The sequence below is a fragment of the Erpetoichthys calabaricus genome, chromosome 9 (assembly GCF_900747795.2).
Source record: "Erpetoichthys calabaricus chromosome 9, fErpCal1.3, whole genome shotgun sequence".
Classification (NCBI taxonomy): domain Eukaryota; kingdom Metazoa; phylum Chordata; class Cladistia; order Polypteriformes; family Polypteridae; genus Erpetoichthys; species Erpetoichthys calabaricus.
In genome coordinates, this window is record NC_041402.2 from 65,691,224 (window position 1) to 65,707,525 (window position 16,302).

At 36.1% G+C, this 16,302-nt stretch overlaps 1 protein-coding gene and 1 long non-coding RNA gene across 2 annotated transcripts in view; one reads left to right on the top strand and one right to left on the bottom strand.

Annotated features, from left to right (window-relative positions):
• tshz3b (teashirt zinc finger homeobox 3b) overlaps positions 1-12,252 on the bottom strand; it is a 95,841-nt gene extending 83,589 nt beyond the window's left edge. The window contains exons 1-2 of the mRNA XM_028809675.2: positions 11,665-12,252; positions 10,760-11,171 (exon numbers count right to left, since the gene is read on the bottom strand). Coding sequence (XP_028665508.1) covers positions 10,760-10,799 — 40 coding nt within the window. The 5' untranslated portion in view covers positions 10,800-11,171; positions 11,665-12,252. The remainder of the gene's footprint in view (positions 1-10,759; positions 11,172-11,664) is intronic.
• A 93-nt stretch (positions 12,253-12,345) lies between these two features.
• LOC114657786 (uncharacterized) lies at positions 12,346-13,291 on the top strand. The gene is made up of 2 exons (XR_007935885.1): positions 12,346-12,379; positions 12,535-13,291. It is a non-coding gene; the product is annotated as an uncharacterized LOC114657786 (long non-coding RNA).
• Positions 13,292-16,302: the final 3,011 nt, after the last annotated feature.

Genomic DNA, 16,302 nt, shown 5'->3' on the forward strand with positions numbered 1-16,302 from the left:
AGGAACATTGTGACCTCAGTTTCAGTGACACATTTTGAAAGTATTAATAATTTTCATATGGTCACCATGAAACTGAAACTCCACTCAGGGCAAATACAAATAAAATTATACAAATTATGGATAAAAAGGTGAAAACAATGGTATTTAGTGGAACAGTTGTATTATACCACTAACAGAACACTTTTTGAAATGGCAAAAGCTTGCCTATTGTTTTTGCTATCTCAGCACACCAAATGCTGAAAAGAACTTTACATAATGCAAGGGTAAGATCAAACAAACGCATCACCTGTTTAAAACCTAAGTAAATATAAATTCATGTTCTCTAACTTATTTTTAACTCCTTCTATTAAAGTACAGTATGCAGCAATGAAAGCACAGAGATCTATGTTTTGTCTACCCAGTTAATGAATGTAGTTTTAACAGTGGGTTTTTCCCCCCTCAGAGACAGATGTAAGGTTAAGTATAGGAAACACTAAGGGAATTAAAGAAAAGAAAAGGAAAAAAGTGCAGTTTCCCTTTTATACTAATTAACCCCAGCTGTTAAATGTCCTTTATTTCTTTTTTGATTGGTACTCATTCAGTGTACCCGGCTGCCAACATCCAACCCATCTATAAAAACACACAATACTACACTCACAATTTAAACAATGCTTATTCTGTTGACTTTGACTTTGTTTTAATTTATCACAATTATGAAAACTGCCCTTTCTAAACATTATCCCCCTCCTCCTTTTTTTTTTTCACAAAAAAGTGGCAAGGCAGTCCCATAATGACCGTCTGGTATCTGGTAACAAACAACAAGAAAGCAAAGCCATCCATCAAATCCTGCACATCTAAGCCTTCCTTTCTATCCCTGCTCCTCCAACTCTCAAGTTACAGCTTTACACGGCAAGTCTAAATAATATTCAAAATGATAAATGGCACCATAGGCCTGATATCCATCATCAATCTTTTTTTAAGAAACATCCATCTTCAATAATGCACGTTTGAATCATGTGAAACCAAGAGAGCCCAGATTCATTTACACAACCCCCAGTAAGCTGATGTAGTTTTGAATGATACCTGTCTGATTTTGACAACCCCTCCCCCCACCACTCCCCCCCGCACCCCCCGCCCTCGCCCTCTAGACATCTTCCACACCCACTAACATTGCTCATCACCTGCTCTACACAATAACCAACACAGAGAAAGCTTGGGAAATGTCTTGTAACATTTTAATTTTTCTCTGCCTTCCAGCCCCATGTACTGCACATGCTGCTCGATTTCACCCCAACTACCCTGTTCCCCAAAGCCGTTTAACATTCTCTAAATCAGTAGTGGCATTTCACCAACTCTGTGCTAAAAGAAGAAGACAGGCCTCACAGAAAAACTCTGTGCTCTCTCTCTCTCTCTCTCTCTCTCTCTCCCTCTCCCTTTCTCCCTCCCTCCGTGTCTGGCAGGGCCCATTTGATAAATGACACACGTCATTCTGTCAGGAGGAAAGGGTGGGTCAATGATATATGACTTTGCTGAAAAGGAAATCGACTGTTTGGCTCGGTACAGCTATTCACCACCAGGATTCGGTTTCAGGACTCTTGAAAATGAAATCTACTTTGTAAGAGCATTTTCAGGGAAGATTTAATGTAAACCTGGGGTGCTGAGGACTTCTTTTATTATTTTTTCTGAATCAATTCCTTAAGGATTAAAAGAGAAAAAAAAAAAGAAGAAGAGAAAACAAACTGCCCTACTTAGCAACTAAATTATGCATGTGAAAGTATACAGTTGGAGTGCACTTTTAAAAATTGAGTTCGTAATTTTAATAGTGTATCTCTTTTGGAGGATTCCTAACTTCAGATATATGGCAAGACCTATATATTAGAAAATTGGTTTGTTTTTTTTTTTAAACACGACCCACAGCTTGACATCAGCAGAGTATATCTTGAAAAAAAAGAAATGTGTCAGACTACTGTGATTCCACCCCTACCCCCCACCACCACCATCACCACCACAACCACCCTCCCTCCTCTCCCTGCCATCACCCCCCCCACCCCCCCCCCCCCCCCCCCCGCTTTTCATTAGCTCACTGGCAGGGTGGCACTTCTGAACCTCATTACAGCAAGAGGATTTATGGAGCTGAACCCAATGGCAAAGAAAAGGCATCTGTCAATAATTGCAGGGAGCTGCACTCACATCTCAAGAAGCTTTGAAATCTCATTAAGTATGCAGTTATCAGGCATAAAGATCAAAAACATTACTCAACTCCGACAGAATCTTACGGAGGAACATTAATTAGCAACAGGCCTACAGTACAAAAACAGACTTCCTCTCACACCTGCCTTGGATATAGTAGCGGGAGGGGGAGAGAAAAGACAACCACAAAATAAAACCCTTACCCTGATATCACCCTCTCAATGCACGTACTCAAAATTCTCCTCCCCTTTTTAAATGTATGAAAAAAATACAGTTGTTGAATAGGGGGATTATAATTCCTAGCATCTGAGACTGATCAAGTACATGAAACATGAATAAAAAAAAATCAGTTGAGATAGTCTTGGCGGTGAGCACAGAAAAGGAAGGCGCTGTCAAAGTTGAGAAGGATGTCAGCACTGGCCCTGATTATAGCAGCCCATGCAGTTCCCAGACCTTTCATCATTACTGCCATCAAAAAAAAAAAAAAAAGAAAAACAGACTTGGTGCCATTGATGAGTGATTGATGGCTGCCACTCTCACGTAGCCTTGCCGAGCCTCCTCGGGGGGTGCATGGAGGATTGTGGGGGGTGGGGAGGATGAGATGATATATTAATCTAGCCCCACAGATACTGGACTAACCCTCACAGGAACCCCCCAGGCAAGGTCTGACCCTAGAGGTCCCTCTAGCGTCTTTTGACGTTCTAATACTTATGAAAGCCCTTCACAGGCAACTGTTTTTTCAAAGAGTAACTTCAGCAACATGGTGTAACATTTTGAACCTTTTAACTGTTGAATGTTGCTTTTCTGGACCTGTTGAATAGACTGTGCAGGGTAAAGTTTTTACTATTTTTACCATCAAGTAGTTGTTAACAATCATGTTACTAATTTAGAAAAGAGAGGTGATGCAATAATATGAGACCCCCATGTTAAATTCACCCTTTCTTTTTTAACCCCCGCTCTTTTTTTTTTTTTTTTAAAGTACTATTACAACAGAACTGTCTTTACAGCAGAGATTTCAGCTGAAATATTAAATGTCACATTGGATTTATAAATAATGTATTAACGGGGCCTGTAGGAGAGAAAATAAAAATAGTTTGGAGATTGTGTTTTCATTTTCACTTAAAGGTTATTGGCTCAAATCTGCACCTCTCTTTAAGCTTCCACCCTGTTATGATGATGTGAATTGAGGTTGTCTTTGAAGACTACTAAGCTACCTAGTGTTTTAACTTCCCAAGATGTTCTATTTTTATAAGAGGAAGATGTGCAGATGTAATGTATTTGCCATCTGATGAAGCACTTAAATTGCTAATCAGCAAGGGAAATAATTAATAGCAATTGATTATGCCCCTCAGTAATTATAAAAATCTCTCACTCACAATAAATTGCTATTGTTGTAGGTACAAATTACAGCAGCAAAAATATTTTCACCCTCCTGTTTTAATGACTTTTTTATTATTAAAATGATGCATATTTCTCGGGTCTTTATGTAGAGACAATAGATATTACATATTATTTCTTTGATTGTCTAAATTGCCTCCTTACATTTAAATTTTTTCATTTCTTATTACAAAGTCAGTGAATGCATCCATAAGAGTCTGATTATGTGTACAGATGTCATTTAGCAGTTGAGAAATAACAATTTTCATCATAATATTCTGCTTCTGCAATGAATACAAAACAAAACATAAAAAGGCAAAAAATCGATTAAATACTAATAGAACTCATCAGTCCCATAAGATTTAACATTAACTCACCTTTTTAATAGAAGAAAGGAACAAGCATCCATAATTTATCACATGTACCCTGACAATTAATAATACATCACAGCTGATAAAAAGGGAACCACTGGCTATTCAAAGAAGCTTAAACTAACATAGACATCACAATCAGCTTTTTGGCAAAAAAACTTCAGTCAGTACGTTGGTTATCGTAGTCTCCACACTTAACTTTGTTGATTTATGACTGTTTGATTAGACCATGTTGAAAACTAACAACCAGCTATATAATTGAAAAACTGTGAACAAATATCTCAGGTTTTTTTTCTTAGTTGTTAAGTATTCAAGCTAGAATTCAACCTTATCAAAGAGATGTTATTGGTACAGCTATGCTTGTCTCATTGTCCTGCAGTATGTGCACACTGGCTCATCATGTGGATTATTTTATAAATGAAAGAGCGAACAGTTAGCTTCCAGTCAACATATTTTTCAATGGGACCCAAAATGGCAAGTGGCAAATCCATGCACAACGTTCATAACGCTCAAGCCATTTAAGTGTTGGACAATTTCAATACACAAAATGTTTGGGTTCTTTATACATTAAAGATAATAAGTAACACACCATTTCTCATCAAGATCTTTCAAAACTTATAAGCATTCTTCTTCTAAGATTTGAAAACTATGGTATATTTCCAAAGATCAAAATAATTACATGCAAATGCTCCTCGCCACATCTTTAATTACGAAAATAATTGAATATAGAGAAATATTTTGTTTTTGAAGCCTGCAAAGTATCCGAGGACAAGGCAAACTACTAGGAATCTGAAAGTGCACCCTAAATTATAACTCAATATGAAATAAGAGAACATGAATATTTCGAGACTATTAAAAAACTTTTTTCTTTCTTTTTTCCTTCTTTCTTTCTTTCTTTTTTTTCTTTAGCGAGCACTCTCAACTCTAATAATTCTAAATTATAATTTGATTTGAAAAAAGTCAACTCTAATAATTCTAAATTATAATTTGATTGGAAAAAAGTTTACACCTCCTGTTCAATTCTTTCTTTCTTTCTTTCTTTCTTTCTTTCTTTCTTTCTTTCTTTCTTTCTTTCTTTCTTTCTTTACCCAGTTAATAAACTATTTCTGAATTAACAATTTCTAAACAGTCTAATGACGGGACTAGATTTGGAGCTTTTGGTTAGTATGTCATTGTAAAATCTGTTATAACCCCATGGCCGTCACAATTCATTGTAATCTCTTTACAAAATTATCTTTACTAAGAAAAAGAAAAGAAAAAAGGATGATGCCGACTTGTGAGCCAATTTAAGAAATAACTGCTGATACATCAGATATTGACTATTTCTCCCCTGCTCATGATAGCGCTCAAGGCAAAACTGAGAACAAAATGACAGCATCAACTGCATGCAATAAACTACAGCCCAGGAGAACAGTGAAGCCCTAATTGACAGCTGTCAAGCTAATGGGAACAGTGACAGTCGATTCTAGAAAATTCTGTTTATCAATTGGAGATTCTTGAGAAAATTTCCCCTCGCTTTCTCACTATTATTCTGTTTTTCTCCTTTCTTTTTTCCAGTGTCTCTTAACCCTCTTCATTGTTGTTCACTTCTTGCAATAAAAAGGCAGAGGACGGCCATAACTAATCATTCTGTCAGTTGGCTGCTAGGGAGAATCTCTGTCCATGAGAGTAATGCGTGGTAGGGTGGCAGACGAGTAATCCAGCCAGGGCTCAACAACGGTACTGCTATAGGTAGAACAAGCTTAAAAATATAGGCAATGATTTGGAGCTAGTGGATGCTTGCAGTGTCTTGCAGTTGTGAATGACTATGGAAGAAAAGCAAAATGCTGGTCTGTGTGATAAAAGATAATGGGTCTAAAAGACACAAGCATGCATGCATGTATGTATGTATATATGTATGCTTTCATGGTAAAATAAATCAGTCTTTTTCTTTTATAAATACAGATACATTAAAGGTTAAAACTAGTTTCAATATTATCTTTAACAAAGACTTCAGGGAAGGAAAAGAAAATATACCATATGCCCCACAGACGTATTATAGATGTGATTCATCTGTGTTTTATATTTTTATTTCTTACTTTTAATTTGTACAATTTTTTGCATATTAATGGTTACAAAATATTAGTTGGAACAAAAAGTCTGAAAAACAACTTAACTACGATGTTAAACATTGTGGGAGTAGTGATGTCCACCCTAAAACTTTTTTCTTTTTCCTCTATTGCCCTGTTACATAAAAATAGAAAGGTGAGGTATTAAGGAACAGTGAGGTAGAAAAGAATTAAAGGTGAATTAAAGTCCTTTTAATATTTTTTCACAAAAGACTATTGATTATTAGATAATTAAACCAATTAGATGGCACAAACACAAATATTTATATTGTATGCCAAGATAAGATTCCATCCATTCACCTATTTTCTAACCTGCTTATACAGTTCAGGGTTATGGACGCCACAGCTTACCCTACTAGAATCGGGTGCAAAGCAAGGGAAAACCCTTAACGCGGCGTCAGACCATCTCAGGGCAATCTCACACTCGCCCTCATTCACTCATTCTGGGTCAATTTAGATTCATGTACACAAAAAGACTAAAGATTATTCAATCTGACATTTCACTACTGACTGAAAACCATAAAACAGCACATCTGGAAAAATGATTTTTATTCTATTATAAAAGGGTAATAAATAACCTAAAAATAGGTACCAGCCACATCAGGAAAATAGCTTAAACAACAATCCCTTATATGAATTCCACATGATACATGTTATTACAGGTTTATAATGGTGTTCTTTTTCCTTTGCAAATATACTTCAAGTATGAGACTAATAGCATTACTTTTTTGTCCAAAATGTATTTGGGCTTGATTCACTTTAATGTTGTCTAATGCCTATATTAATTTTTTCTTGCAAATGTTCATTTTGCAGAGATGGCTATTTTTTTTCAAGTTCTTTTCTGTACGAATTGTTGCTATAACACAAGGTGCAAACTTGTCAAACTGTATGTTAGCCTCTGCAGCCTATTGCAACAATTGGATTATTAAAGCTTGATGCCAGAAGGCCTTCAGGGTGTTAAAACAGAGAACTGTGTGAATAAAAACATTTGGAAAATAATTCTAAACTAAACTCCCACTGGCAATTCCTTGGTTCTTGTCTCCTCGTGAATATTCTTATGTAATGAATAATAACAATAATAATAATAATAATAATACACTTTTTAAAAGCATAGCTCCGTACTTCTCCTTGTCAGGTAGTGAGTTCAAGAATCTGCATTTGCTTCTTTCTTTCTGTGTTTGGGTGATATCTGTATTCTGTTTGGTGTGGGAAAAGGGGAATTGAGAGACTCAAAAATATGATGTTCACATACTTTTTCTTCCTAAAACTGAAGATATCACTTTTTTATGATTCGTTGTCCATATCCACACAGAGGGTTTTCTAGTATTGTTAACTTTTCAAAGGAGGGAGCACGCTTTGCAGCTCCACTCAACAGAAAGAAAGCATTTGTGCACCTGCCTCTCATGCCTACAAGCCTGAGCATGGCACAGACTCCTTTGTTGTTATTCTACTCCAGACCATTAAAAGCACCCTAATTCCTATGACATGATTATCCAGGTACCAAAGCCCATTTGTCACCTGCAGCAGAAAATTGAGTTAATGCACAACTAAAGGCAAGCAGGACTGTGTAATATCAACTTGATTACATCAAACTAGCTGCAAACCTAATTCTGCAGGATGACAGTGCGCGGAGCTTGTCATCTCCAATCATTAAAGCTGTCAGAAATCCATCAGGTTTACAGCTAATTAGGTGAACACTAATGAAGCTGGCAAAACAACTTTTCTTTTTATACGGCTGAGCAGGCCTTTCAGTTTGGGGAGGAAAAAAAAAAGCAAGGAAAAGAAAAGAGGAAAAAATCTCATGAATTCTCAAGGTTGCTGGGGACTGGATTTCCCAAAGTTCCCAATCAAGTCCCATCGTCTGACATCTTTTCTTGTTCTTTCCATCTCTGCAAAGCAATCAATTTGTCATCACTCTTTGTATGCCACAAAGCAGTCATGAACCTTATAACTTGCAGCTGTGAAGGGCAGCGAATGGGGGTGGGTGAAATGCAGGAAGTTGCTGGGCCTCAAAAAAAAAAAAAAACTCTTGCAGCTAACTTACTTGTCTTCATCTGCCTATCAACAGACTAAATGTTTTATTTTTTCTCATTCCTCTTAAATAAGCAGCCCTTTAGTCAACCCCCATATCCATTAGGAAAAAGCATTTTGATAAAGTAAAGCCTAACCCGGTATAAGGGAAAGAATGAAAGCACTCACTCTGCCAACTTCTGATTGACCATTAAGCTATTGATGAATGTGCCTGTCAGGAGAGAGACAATTAAATCAAATATGAAACAAAGTCATTTTGACGGGTCATTTTGATGGAGCAAACCATTCTTCCACCCTCTATTAGTCTTACAGTTTTGTTTCAGTTACGAGCCCTGCTCAAATCAAAAATTACAACTGCTCACAATATTAACACAAATAATAATAATCTCTCTCTATATCCATGTGTTGATTTTTTTTCATATATTTCCAAGTGAACTGACCATACTTATGCCATTTCAAATTCACCCATACACATTTCTATGAAACACAAAAAGCAAACTGAAGTTTCAACAATAAATTAATACACACCTGAACAGTGATACTTTGCCTGCTATTATAAAACCACTCGTTTTTTTTTTTATTTAAAAAATCCTTGGTTTCTTTGTCTCTTACATTTACGCTTCATCTACAAAAAAATACTATGAATTTAAATTGTCAATACTCTTTCTCCATTGTAAAGTATATGGTAATTTAAGAATGACCTTAAAGAAAAGTAAATATTGCTGTCCTCATAAAAAGGATACTTTTCTGTTTTTATTATATATGAAGTATAATTAATTACCCTACACTACAAGGTTCTACGCTCATTAAATAGCTTAGAAACATTAACATGCTTTGCTGCAAAAAATGATCATAGGTTATAGAGCATATTCTGCAAAGTTGCATCTGCTCCCCTAAATCGTATGAACTCACTTATTCTGTCTTGTTTCATATTGTGTACTATTACACTCATTCACAATAAAAATGTGTAAATGTTAAGTTAAGGCCTGCATGTCTATTTGCAGTTAGCAAAATTATTCATAAATTGTCCATGGGGGTGTATAGTATACAGTATGCATGGGATATGTAAAAATTAACATACTGTAAATGGATGCCTACATGAAAGATAACTTAATTCATTGTGATTTTCAAAAAAATGAGGAAAATTCATATAAATGTGCATTCTTGTGTGTATAGATAGATAGATAGATAGATAGATAGATAGATAGATAGATAGATAGATAGATAGATAGATAGATAGATAGATAGATAGATAGATATTACACAACCGATGTGATCCAATAAGTAAACATATTCCTATAAATGATGTACCTATTACATTATTCAACAAATCTTTGAAAGCTGGAATTAAAATCACTTGATTCCATTAAAAAGTAAACATCTGCATGGATATAAGAACAAATGTGCAAGAAAATGCTGACAAAACTATATATTATATAAAGTTACAAATGTAGTGAAAGCTGAGAAGTCACACCTAGATTGTAAAGACTGTTTAATGGAAATGAAGCATTTCACTATTCTACAGATTCTGAAATTGATTATGCAGGTAGGTTAGATGGACTATTTTATAGACGGAAATGCCATGAAATTTAAGGTTCTGAATATAAATCAACACACTTCAAATGACTTAGAGAACCTGTAAAATATGAAATTCTACAATATACTAAATGTGGAAAACAAATGTATTAAAAACAATTCCATACTCTAAGCATCTCTAAAAAATATATGCAGAATGTTTACGTTTCATGTACAGATGTTTCCATGTCTTACATATACAAGTTCATAAATTAAGCACACTGTAGTGGAGGTGCCTTTTTTCCCCCTTGGTATCCTGCTGATGATGCACCTAAGCTTTCCCTGCTTTGCTTCCTGTAACTGGCTTGTAGGACACAACTTCAAAAGCGCACGCGAACAATATAAAGGATAGAATTAAAGTTGCTTTAATGGGTAGTTGTCAGAGTAGACATGACGTCATCGAGCCGGCGTTGCCATGGGGAGTGATTTATTGATGTTTATCGGGAATGAATAGATCAAAGGCTAGCCAGATGACAAGCAATCAATCAGCCATCAAATCGAGGATGGCAATTGTCCATAAAACCCTCTTCCAGTTCACGTATTCCTTTTGTTGACCGCAAGATACTATTTGGAGCTACAAGGAAACCATCAAAAAGTCTCTAAAGTAAATGTTTTACGACAGAATGTACTTCAAAGAAAAGGCAAAAAAGTATTAAAAAAAGATTAATAACAAACAAATAAAATGTAAGCAACTTCCAAGGCAAACACGAAAATAGCAAACTAACATGTGTTGGAGAATGATTTGTATGCATTCATCGTTTTGGCTTCATAAAAAGCAGTAACGTGTAAACAAGAATAGCTCAGGACGAGCAAGAAGTTCGCAGCTGAACTGGACATATGAGATAATGCCGCTGTAACTGTTCAGATGAACATACCATTATAGTTAAACAAGAGTCAGCTACGTGACCCCCCTAAACTGAAATCAAGGTCTCTAGAAATAAAGTAAAAAAAAAAATCAAATAAAAATATAAATTCGTCCTGTTCCGCAAACTTAAAAAGTAAAGTACTGGCAAGTTTCAGGCAGTAACATGCCAGCAAATAAACCACTGTCATTTGCTTCTGCTGATCCTGAGATGATCACTGATATTAATAACAGTAATTAATAGAATAAAGAAACCGAGCCCATACCTGCTGCGCGCCTTGGTGCTTGCTGCTTCCTGCGCGGCATGCCTGTTTCGGATTTTTCGGAAGAGTTATTTTAGCCCCAGAGATCCTGAGCTGGTCCACCTCTCTGAGGAGATTTCATAAACGATACCCGTGGTGGAGAGGACTGGTGGACAGTTGTTTTGATTTCAGAAGGATTACATAGATCGGTAGTTTTCAAAAAACAAAACAAAAATACAAAAATTAAAGAATAAAAAGTCCAAATGTTCAGCACCAAAAAAGAAGCTCGGCAGAAGCGATGGGCTGGATTCTCCTTTTCTTGGATATCACGATGTGGAGACGAGTAGTACAGTCAAGAAAAAAAGGGAAAAAGAAGAAGTGGAAGAAAAAATCCTCCTGCGATCCTCAGTCAGCGTTGGAAGCTGCAACAGGCAAGCTTAAAGGAAAACGAGATGATCGCGTCACTCAAAGTCAGCAAACAGGGGCAAACAACTGTCACATTAACTCTTTCTTTTACCGTGCATTACTTATAACACTGCCATGCGTGCCTTTCGTCAGACCGGGCTGCACGCAACACAGCAGCCGCATGCTCATCTATTATTCTTACTCATATTCTTGCAAAATTACCTGTTTTATGTTAAATATCAGGAAATACTTGCAACTTTATGTTCCACAACATTTAAATTTTGGGCAAAATTAAGAAAAGAAAATGTAGTTGAAGGTAAATAACAGTAACATTTCACTTAAGAACTACACCGACAAATTACTAGGAAAAGATCGTGTAAACCGACCGAGAGCTACTTGGTTTTACTTGCCAACACGCGTACAAGATTGCGTTTAAATTAACTTCTAAAGTAAAGCGAGCACTAGGGTGAAAATAATTAACTGGAAAAGAAAACAAAATAAAAATTTAAAAAATCAATACTTACATATTCTGTCGATAAACGGGATTTCTCAGGTGATATAGGTCCCCAAATATATAAATAAATACACACATCTTTTAGATAAGGAAGCAGCAGCCTAAGGATTTATTTGGCACATGTTCCTGGAGCCTCCATCTGGAAATCCAAGTGAATTCCTAACCACTTTTACACCGGACGTAAATGTCTTTATCGGTTTCACAGGGCAACAGGACAAATATTACTCGAAATGGACAGACTCGCCTTTGATAGACTGTCTCACAGGGTTATTTTGCCCAAATGCACATACAAAATCCATTGGAGAGAGGTCCGAATCGATGAGATACGTGTTTGATTGGATGTCCCTTGCTGTAATGTACATCAGAAGGAGGGGATAGACTCTAACTGTGTTTCAACTGCTTTATGAACATGGATCAGGAGCTATTGCCAAGCACTTACTTGGCTGCTAATAACACTTTTTTTCTTCGCGTCTTTCTTTCTTTCTGTCTTTCTTTGTGTGGCTGATAGTTGGTATTTAAAGGCAGCAGCAGCAAATCAGAGACGACTTCCTTAAACCCAGATGCCGTCCTCGCTTTAAAGAAAGTCAGGCAATAAAATCAGTAACAAACAATTCTCCAGTTTCTCTCTCTCTCTCCTTTTCTCTCTCTCTCTCTCTCTCTCTCGCTCTCTCTCTCTCTCTCTCTCTCACAGTTCTGAAGGAAAAGGGAACGTATTCAATTTTACGGTAAGATGAAAATTCTCCAAATCCCCTCCTTCTCTCAAGATTTGGGATCCTTCCAAATTCCTTACAGTATTGCAGAATGCAGACGCAAGCGTCTTTACATATTAATGTGCCGCTTTGTGGTTCTTTTTTTATCACTGTTCTCTTTTTTTCCAAAGTTACTGGAGATTCACATTACTTTTTAAGGAGAAAAGAAACAAATACAGATGGATACGTTGTCCGTGTTTTTCAGCTCATCTTTAGGATAAAACGCAACGGTCCATTCCCGGGGGGAAAGGCTACTGTCTGTGAGGGGGGTAAATGACGAATATTTTCTTTCAAACAAGAAAACGGTGAGTTTTCAAATTCTGCTTCTGCTGCTGAATGTGTGTTCAATTCCGTGCCTCTGATATTTCGCCGGTATCTTCTTTACAGTACTCACCGTGATCAGATCACAGAAGAGGGACGATTAAACCTTGTTAAAGAGACACACGAGAAAAAGGGATATGTTTTTGGAAAGATAACAATATCCGACTCTTGTGCCACTGCCAGCCCGGCTCTTGTTGGGAAGAGAAAGATCTGACTTTCACTGATTCGGGATGTTTTCAGCCCAATCTGTGTCGTGTGCTCGTGTGTCTGTGTCTGTGTGCGAGAGAGAGAGAGAGAGAGGGAGAGAGGGAGCTGCCGTAGCATTGCATGCCGTTAGATCCGCCCAAACATCTGTCCGTCTAACCATTGGCGCATCCATCAATGTGTCATACTGGCTGCACATTGCAGCGACAATACCTCAGACATAATAGAGACCCCGAGCTTCCTCACAAATCACACGGATACTGTACAAGTTCGCAAGAGGGCTCTTCAGAATCACGCACAAGAGGCTGAGACCGACAGCAGATGTGCGCACCTCAAATTTCTCGCAGTTTTTCCAATTAATGGTAGTAATGCGCGCTCGTAAGGACAATCACATATCTAAACACGTACGCTGACAGTAACATTACGCCTTAAGGGCATTTTTGTTACCCGTTCCTCATCTGATTAAAAATAAATAAATAAATATAGTCGCCGTTTTACGGGGCGATCTTAATTTTGTAAACATCTTTTAAGAAAAACAGAGGCAGAAGTAGTGCTGCATGAGATGTTTGAATCCGATCGACGGGCACATTAAAAACCACGAACTTTCTAATTATTTTTGTATTTATATACATATATGATATAAAATTAAAAGTACAATTATATGAAATTTGTAATGCTTGTTTCCTGTATCATCATTTAATATACACCATTTCGCTTTTGAATATGATCGAGTGTAAAGAAAATCGGACGTTCATTAAGATGTTCTTAATACATAATATAAATAGCTTTTCTTGGTTGGAAAGTTAGATGTGTTTGAAAAAAAATATGTACTTTAAGTGTACAGAAACTGAGGGTATAGTAGTTTCCATGTGCTTTTAAAATTAATCTGTTTAAAGCTGTGTGCCAGTACACTACTAGAAAAGTTTATTTTAATCTACATTCCATCAAATATCAATCATTCATGTGTTTTTGTTCCTTCTTCTTTTCTGGTCATTTATTTCCTTCCAATAAAGTCGTCCTTTTCTTTTGTAAGAAATATGAGGCTTGAACTTAATGTACTTGATTGTGTTAATGCTGGTCTGAAACTAAGTTTCATCATATAGAAAAAAAAAAACCCATACTTTCAACTATTCTTTCAAGTTTTACCATTTTACCGGGAGTATTCATAGATTGATACTAATGCATGTTCAGTTTTATATTTTGCTTATAAACGTCTCAGAGAGAGTAAATGCAAATAAAGAGAAAACGTATTTATTATTTGACAGAACAGTTTTTAAGAGGTGGAGCAGATAACAAAATGGTCCCCAATTTAATTAACTGTACATTATTTTACCCTGTCAGTGTGGATTCTGCATTTCCTCGGCTTATTTGTATGTCCTTGTTAAATACTTTCTTCCAGCTGTTCTCAACAGAAATATTTTTTAGAAATTTAGAAACTAACAATATGCATGTTTTAGACCAGCATCACTTTTAATCGCTGTTAAGTACAGACCTTTACAGTTTCGATAATTGTGTCATATTTGAATCGATAGTCAGGTTTTCAAATTACTCAGTAACAAGGAAGAAGGAAACCAAAGGCACCTGTTCATGTAAAATACAATTAATTCTAACTGTACCTGATACGCATACACATATATATCCATATAAGGTGTATGGTTTATGATAGTTTATATTTTTTCTTACGACATTTATTATTATTAATATTATTATTATTATTTAGTGGTGGTGGTGGTGTTGTTATGACCAAAATGAAATGGTATCCCAGGTAAGAAAATACAGGAGTAACAGTGCCTCGCATAGATGACACTAATATTTAATATGTGTATTGCGCTGTGTTTCCTTTACATCAGTCAAAATATGTCAACCAATATTCGAACACTATTTAGTCACCTGTATAGAATATGTTTAGAAGAATGGCAAAAGGATGAACTGTGCACATTCTGTTATAAATTACATTTTTAACCCTAACTTACTTCGTAAATGATATTAAATGGACCAGACTGAGTATTTATAAAACAAAATAATTAGTAAATCTCAAGACTATATATAACATAAGCACTAACTGTTTCTAATTGTGTTTATTTTGACTGGATTCTCTTCAAAGGTGTTCTGCTTCACCCCGACAAATTAATTTCACGATTTTTAACAATGGGGCAAATCTTTGCAAACTGACTTGGGAGAGAAACGATGGAGAAAAACGTTTGTGGTTCATACTCTTGTTTAATCACCTATCTAATGGACAATCATTTTTGGCTAAATGTAATTCTGATAGGTACTCCGATGCAAGAGAACTTTTGCATATCCCCGGCTTCCAAAAATTGCACATCTCTGTTCTGTCTTAACAGGCCGAGTAGTGGAAGCCATCACCCTCTAAGAGGTGTTTGGAAAATTTTAAAATATCACATGCTGTATATGAAATCGCCTGGTGACCTTTTACTTAAGCAAAGGAAGAAGAAGAAGAACAAGAAAAAGCCTACATGCCCGCACGTTAGGAACATAGTGCATGTGTTCCACATCCATCCATTTTCTAGTCCGCTTAACATCGTGTTTGCTATTACTGTCATTGAACTTGGAATAAAATACAAGCTCAATTATTTTAAGTCTTTGTTATTGATGTTATCAATTTAACTGTCCCAAAATAATAACTAGGTTTACTTTAATAGTACTGTATGTAAATAAATAACTTTGCTGGCTTGGTTTGTCAGGGAACTAGGTGTTGTCATAAAGTAAACCATGTGATATCACTAACTTTATGCTAATCTTCTCAGTGCTGAATGCCAATCTGATGGTGTTTTTCAGTGTCAAAATGAACTCATTTTGCAGTTTTATAATGGACGGATGTACAAACTAAAACCTAACCACAGCTGACGGTTTATTCAACACAGACTGAGACAACTCAAGCTGACGTTAGCCATGCCACATGTGAGTACAGCTTACACGCCCACCTGTTGTCATCTGTAAGATGGTGTGATTTCCAGATGCTAAGAGCAAACGTTTGTTTTCTCACTTTTTAAGTCCCAAGAATATTTTCTTAACATTAAAAAATAGCCTATTTTACTGTGATTTTTTTTTACACACGAGTTTGTTTCAGTACCCCTTCCCGGAGTTAACTCGACGTTAGTAGTTTCAAGGTTCATATTGTGTCTGCGCATATTATGCTTTGATCTCACTTTGCTTTTACAGCAGCCTAAAAGATGTTTTATTTCTGAAGTTTTAACATTTATAAATAAAACTAATTGTTCCTCATAACAGGCACATATTTTGACAGGGAGAAATTATCGTAAGGATGCAGCCGGTAAAAAATAATGGGCCTTCATGTTATTATTACTGTTAATTTGATTATTAGTAGTAGTAGGAGTCCTCTTGGTGAAAAA